The sequence below is a fragment of the Galeopterus variegatus genome, unplaced genomic scaffold, assembly GCF_000696425.1.
Source record: "Galeopterus variegatus unplaced genomic scaffold, G_variegatus-3.0.2 Scaffold5376, whole genome shotgun sequence".
Classification (NCBI taxonomy): domain Eukaryota; kingdom Metazoa; phylum Chordata; class Mammalia; order Dermoptera; family Cynocephalidae; genus Galeopterus; species Galeopterus variegatus.
Genome location: NW_007731487.1, coordinates 61,618 through 68,580, shown reverse-complemented (window position 1 = coordinate 68,580; position 6,963 = coordinate 61,618). Strand labels below are relative to the sequence as shown.

General features: G+C 47.7%; 1 protein-coding gene across 1 annotated transcript; it reads right to left on the bottom strand.

The window, feature by feature from the left end:
• Window positions 1-161: 161 nt before the first annotated feature.
• ZNF445 (zinc finger protein 445) lies at window positions 162-5,987 on the bottom strand. The gene is made up of 6 exons (XM_008589325.1): window positions 5,480-5,987; window positions 4,639-4,777; window positions 4,151-4,245; window positions 3,742-3,868; window positions 3,145-3,255; window positions 162-2,376 (listed from the first exon to the last, which is right to left on the bottom strand). Exons 1-6 carry the CDS (start codon window positions 5,906-5,908, stop codon window positions 224-226), a joined length of 3,054 nt encoding a protein of 1,017 aa, XP_008587547.1. The 5' UTR covers window positions 5,909-5,987; the 3' UTR covers window positions 162-223.
• Between the last annotated feature and the right edge of the window lie 976 nt (window positions 5,988-6,963).

Genomic DNA, 6,963 nt, shown 5'->3' with positions numbered 1-6,963 from the left:
TTTTTTTTTTTTTTTTTTTTTTTTTTTTGTCTTTTGTCTTTTTCCGTGTCTGGCAACGGATCGCAACCCTCAGTGTTGCCCCCGTACCGGACCGGGGACCGGCAACGGGATCGCAACCCTCGGCGTTGCTCCCGCGCCTCGCTCAGCCAGTGAGCGGGAACCGGTCCGTATATGGGATCCGAACCCTCGGGCGGGAGCGCCGCCGCGCTTCCCAAGCGGCGCACTATGTAAGATGGTTTTTCACATGTCGAGACAAATTTGAAGACCATCGGAAGGTCTTCCCACACTCTCTGCATTTGAAGGGCCTCTCTCGAGTATGGAATCTCTTGTGGCTAATGAGTTGTGAACGCTTATTAAATATTTTCCCACATATGCTACATTTGTGGCACTTTTCCTCAGTGGGTATGTCCTGGAGTCTGGGTAGCCTGGAGCTCTGATCACAAGCTTGCTTACAATCTTCAAGGGGCTTACCCCCACTTGGTTTTAATTCCCTTAAACTGAACCTTGTGTCCTGACAGGAAGACAACTCAGGTAGACTGCATTCAGACCGTGCCGCTCCTCTGTGTTTTCTCAGGTGTTTAGAAAGGGTGTCTCTCCCTATGAAATCTTTCCCACACCACTGGCATTTAAAAGGTCTCTCATCAGTATGTTTTCTCTGATGATTAACAAGGCGGTAATTTCTATCATAAGATTTCCCACACAGATTACATTTATAGCGCTTCTCGCCACTATGTATTCCCTTATGATCTAAAAGACTTCTTTTACGTGTAAAGGTTTTCCCACATTCTTGACACCAAAAAGGTTTTCCATCAGTGAGGACTTGTAACTGTGGATCTGGAGTGTTCTCACTTTCATGACACTCATACTGTTTTTGCCAAGAGTGAAGCTTCTGATGTCGGTAGAGATTGGAGCTCCATCTGAAGGCTTTCCCACACTCCCTGCACTTATAAGGCTTCTCTCCAGTGTGAATTCTTTCATGGAGGAGTAGGAATGAGCGATTACGGAAGGTTTTGCCACACTGGCTACATTTGTAGTGCTCTTTTGTGGTGTGACTGCTCTGAGGAACTTGGCACACTCTGTCCTGACCAAAAGATGGTCCACCCTCAAGTTTTCTTTTCATTGCATGCTGCTTCTTATGGACAATAAAGGCTGACCTGTAGGTAAACTCTTTTGCACATTCGCTACATCGGTATGGTTTTTCACCTGTGTGAATCCTCTGATGATCAGTGAGGGTTCTCTTTCTAGTGAAGGTTTTCCCACACTGCTGACACAGAAATCTTTTCTCCACAGTGGGGACACCCTGGGGCTGACTGCAGTTGGGAGTCTGCCTGAAGTCTTCTTGACATTTACCTCGTTCGTAGAACTTCTCCTCCTGGTGCAACCTCATATGACGAGAAAAGTTTGACCCCCACCTAAAGGTTTTCCTACACTTGGTACATTTATAGGGTTTCTCCTGGGTGTGAACCCTCTGGTGTTTAAGAATGTATGACTTACAGTGGAATGACTTTCTACACTGGCTGCAGTCAAAGGGTTTCTCCCCAGTTTGGTCTCCTGGATGATGATCAAACCCTGAGCTGCAGGAGAGAACTTCTCCATACTGATTTGATTCAAGAAATTTCTTCTTAGCATGGGTTTCCTGGTGCTGATGGCAGGCTGACAAACGACAAAAAGCTTTCTCACATAAACTGCATTTATAAGGTTTCACGCCAGTGTGAATTTTCTCATGTCGTACACAGTTGGAGCTCCACCTGAAGGCCTTCCTACACACCCTACATTTAAACGGTTTCTCTTGAGAGTGAAGTCTCTGATGATCTGCAAGATTGGAGCTACGATTGAAGGTCTTCCCACAGTCACCACACCTATATGACATCCTCACCTTGTGATGACTCTGCCCACGTTGGCGATGGCTGAAGTCTTTTCCACATGTGTCCTTTCCATCCCCTTTCAGTCCAGTATGAATTCTCTGATGTAGGCTAAACCCCCCAATCATGTGTCTGAGCCCCTTCCCATATTTCTTGTAGTCACTGTGGTGTGAACTTGTTCTGAAGTGTCTGCCATAGCCATGTTTAACAGACAGCTTTCTTCCGGAAACTCTCAAATATGTAACATATTTTAGGTCAAGACTACTACTTCTTCCTGATATTTCAGATTCTTTTCCTGTCCTGTGACTGAAATCAGTTTTTTCTCTCTTAACTCTCACTTGCATGGGGTTTCCACATTGCTCCTTTAACTTGTTCTGTTCAGAAGATTCTCTGAGCCCTGTTCCTGCAGAAACATTTGTCACAAGACATCCTGATGGCACAGCTAAGGTTTTTGCTTCTTCCAAAGTTTCCCGATTTAAGATGAACTTGTTTGTTTTACTCTGAATCTCACCTCCTGACAAAAAATGAAACAAGATAATGTACTCTTTCCCACACAGTGAATTGGACAAAGCACCAAGGTGCAATAGAAGTCCATAAGCTGGGTGATGAGGCTTTTGCCTGCCAATACTTTTTACAAAATAGTCAAGGATAAGGCAAAACATGGAAGAATATCCCAGATAACAGGCAAGGGAGGAGGAGAAGCAAGATGAGTACTGTAACTAGAGATAAGGAGAAATCATATTCAGCAGAAAAATAAAAAGGGTTGAGAAGAGAATGTTAAACAGCAAGAGAGAGGAGAATTGTGGCACAGGAGCACTATAGAAAGGGACCCAAAAGCCAAGGGCTATGGCTCCAGGGAGGGCTTGGCTGAAAGGACTGGAGATCAAGCCCATCACAGAAGGAAGGGCCAAGTAAAGAGGAGGAACAGGAGTGGGAGGACTGCAACCTAAGATGGGGTGGGTACAGGGGATTCAGCAGGAATGAAGGCACAGGGTTGAGGAGGAGCATCAGTGACTGGAAAGAAGAGGAACAATGAAGCCCTCTGGTGGGCAAGAACTGTTATTGACAGAGCCTCTGGGGAAGGGACAGAGCTGGAAACAAATGGCCTCTCATAGGCCAGCGTGGAGGGAAGAGGCCCAGGGGCCCAGCACCCCTTAGGAATACTGTTAAAGATCTTCCTTCTAGCAAACAGTGGAGTAAGTCCCCAGTGATGTACCTGACCTTAAGAAAGAGAACAGCAGATGTGGGAGGGGCAGGACCTAGTAGATTCTCTGGAACTCACCTATAAGGGCAGCACCTGGATTCTTCTTAGGCTGAGATGCCTGGACATTCAGGCCCCACGGCTCCCTTGCTTCCAACCAGGAGATCACAGCAGGTTTGGTGAAGGGTCCCACTGCAGAAGAGAAGGGAAAGGAATGGGAAGGTAGATGGATCACACAGAACTACTCTTCAGGACCCTCTTGGCCTGAGGTCCTGGTAGGGAAAAGGGAAAGGCCAGGAAGGCAGATGGTGGAAACTAGGGCAGCAGGCCCAAACAACCACTTCTGATAGCCCTGAGCAGATAGAGGTAAGAGAGGCTGAGAGATGTCGCAGGCAAAAGGATCTCTAGAATTCTCCGGAGATGAGAAGTACACAACTATTCAATTGGTTAAATCAGCCAAAATTTTTGAATGCCTAAATAACTAGGTACTTGAGGTATGCTATCTTTAATCTTTATGATAACTCAATGTGACAGGCAATATTATCTCCATTTTTCAAAAGAGGACACTGAGGTGACAGATTATGTGATCTGGTTAGTAGTAACAGAGCCAAGATCTAAACCCAGGTCAGGTCCCTTTCTATGAGAAGGCCGAAGGTAGACAGAAGCACGATGACTTACCCAGAGAAGCCACGTGCCCATAATTCTCCAACATCACATCCCTGTACAGGTTTCTCTGAGCCGGGCCCAGCCATCCCCATTCATCCTGGGAGAAGGTCACCTCCACATCTTTGAAAGTCATAGCCTCCTGAAAAAAACATAGTGCACTAGAGCTAGTCCACAGCTCCCAGCTTTCAGGAGGGGGCAGGGGGATGGGGCTGGCTCTGAGTTAGCACAAGACGGATCTGGAAAGATGAAGCTCACCACCAGCAGAAGAGCTCTGGGCTCAAGGGGGATAATCTAGTCTGTGGGACATGGGTCTCTGGATGTGAGGTCACTGGACAGAGAAATGCAGGATAAGGGGAGCTGTACTACTCCACTAGGCAGCACCCCTGGGACACAAGGGAGGACTGAAGGCCCTGTGACTTACCTGGGGCTGGGCTGTCAAGGAACTGGTTACCATCAGCTGGTTTCCTGGGCACCCTTCTCTCGGAGAAAGGGCAGTCACTTGGGAAGTAAGAGGATCTGAAGGAGAAGAAAGAGCTATGAAAAAGCTGCCCAGCTCTGGATGCCCTACTGAGAAGCCCACTCTTCCCCCCACACAGAGGACTTCTGGACAAACAAGCAGGAACAAACTGTGGTTAAACACCCATCTCACATGTTCTCAGTGTCTGCTGGGGAGCAGGAAGGCAAGAGTAGGGGAGTGGGTACAATGGGAGGAGGGAGGAGCTAGCCAGACAAAGGTCACAGAAGTGGTGGAGAGGACACACAGCTAAGGGCCAGGGCAGAAAGAGATTCTCATGGTAGGACAGGCGGTGAAAAGATAATACTGTGGAAATTCAGAAAGTGTGGCATAAGGCTAGGGTCTTGGAGCCAGGCAGCAAGTACCAGATTGCCCAGCCAGGAAGTCACACATGCCTATTTCACAGGGAGGCTCCAGGTGGTCCCCCAGGGCAGAGCTGCTGCTGAGAGGTGAAGCAGGGGGCCATATCTGTGCAGATCGCAGGGCTCCTGTACCCATCCAATGCACATCTGGGCTCTGGGTAGGGCCTGGGTCCTGGCAAGAAGAAAATATTGTGAGATAACCCCCATGGGAATCAGAAAGCAAACTCAGAAAAGGCCACATGGCTGGTTCCTAAAAGGCAGAGGCCAAGGGATGAGTGAGCCAAGCCCTTTATTACCTCCAGGCAGAGGGAAAAGGACAAGGAGAAGGTCCACGGAGGCCCCTCCTACCCTTCAGCCTCCCTGGGCTCTAATGAGGGCCGGGGGGAGTCCAGGTGGAAACAGATTCCAGCTCAACATAAAGAAGCCCTGTCAAGGCTGGTTGTTAGTCCTCAGATGCCTCAGGGACAACCCGTTATCCCTTAGGCCCCATCCCAGCCTGGAACTTAGAAATGGGAGAAAAGGAATAGAATTAAACTGATAAGGGTTCACAGCAGAGATAAAGTCAAGTAATATCTACTGCCAAGCATTGCTCTAGGCACAGATATGCAAAGGGACCTCAAAGAGGCAGGCTAGCTCCCACTTTGTGACCCTATTCTGGAGCTGGTGTTCCTCTGGGAAGGTGGCAAGAGCTACCTGCTAATGGGCCCATGGCTCAGAGTCCTGTTCTCAGCTGTTCAGAATGAGATGATTTCCACTGCATTCTTCAACACTGATAATTCAGAGGGCTGCCCCCACACCCAGACAAGCTAACTCACCAGCAGGCAGAGTTCACTGGGTACCACACACTTGCTCCCACTCACTTGCTCCCACTCACCCTCTGTGATGCCCCATCGGGGTCCCTCTGCAGTTCCTCCAGCAAGGCCACAGCATCTTCGCCACTCTCAGGGTGATGCAGCTGCACCCAGGTCCGGAGCTCCGCAGGCAGGATGCTCAGGAACTGCTCCAGCACCAGCAGCTCCAGCATCTGCTCCTTGGAGAGAACGTCGGGCCTCAACCACCAGCGGCAGAGCTCTTGAAGCCGGCTCAGAGTTTCTAGGGGCCCAGAAGACTCATAGTAGCGAAGCTGCCTAAAGAGCTGACGGAACAGCTCCTGGCCAGGACGGTTGAGTGTCTGTGGCCTGGCAGCCTGCAATGAAGTGTAGCCTTCATCCTCTTCTTCCTTCTTAACCATCTGAAGGTGCCCTCGCTCCCTCGAAGTCTGGGCCTGAGCTGAACGAACAGCATACCACCTTCCTGGAGGCATTACTCCCGTTCAGGGTCTACCCAGCAGATCACAAAATAAGTCTGTCGTAGCTGTATCACTGCTGGGTCCTTGGGAGTATCTTCTTTGCACTGCAGTGGACAATGCCATTTGCTGGGAAATCAGAAGTCACTGGTAAGAGACTGAAATAACCAACACTCCTGTTCAGTAAGGGATGACAGAATAATGTCCATCATACATGATGCACTTAGATCCTACTTGTTGGGTTCATCTTTGGATGTACGAGAAGAGGGCACATATGCAAAAGCAGTTACATAGATATATTTGCCAGTATCAAGCAGACCAAGGCTAGATTGTCATATACTATGAAAATACCCTGAATACAGTAAAACATGTATTGGGCTTGTATGCTAAAAAACAAATGGCTGATGAAAGAAGTCAAAGAAGAACTAAATAAATGGATAGACATATCATATTAATATATTGGAACACTTGACATAGTAAAGATGTCAATTTTCTCCAAATTGGTCTACAGGTTTAATGCAATTCCTATCGAAATCTCAGCAAGATTTTTTTTGTAGATTTAGACAAAATTATTCAAAAATTTATATGGAAAGGCAAAGGAATTAGAATAGCTAAAATAATTCTACAAATAAGAGTGAAGTGGAAGGAATCAGTCTACCTGATTTCAAGACTTATATACAGCAACAGTAATCAAGAATGTGCAGTATTGGTAAAGAAAGAGACATATAGCTAAATACAAGAGAGTAGAGAAACCAGAAGCAGACCCACACAAATATGCCCAACTGATTTTTTTAAATGTCAAATGTGATTTTGCTAATATTGCAATACAATATTTTAAAATATCTCGATTCCCAGGCTGGGCTGCGGCAGAGCTAAGGAGAGTGTCCTTCCTGGAAACAGCTTAGGGCTTTCAGGCCTCTTTGTTTCCATTTCCTCTGAGAGGGCGGTGCTGCTGGACTGGAGCAAGGGTTGGAGAAGGAAAAGGAAGGGAACCCATCCTTTGGGAGAAAAAAATGGCGATGGGTCTGGAGCGCCTGCGTCAGGAAACAGCGCGATCCTGAGAGCTGGGTGCT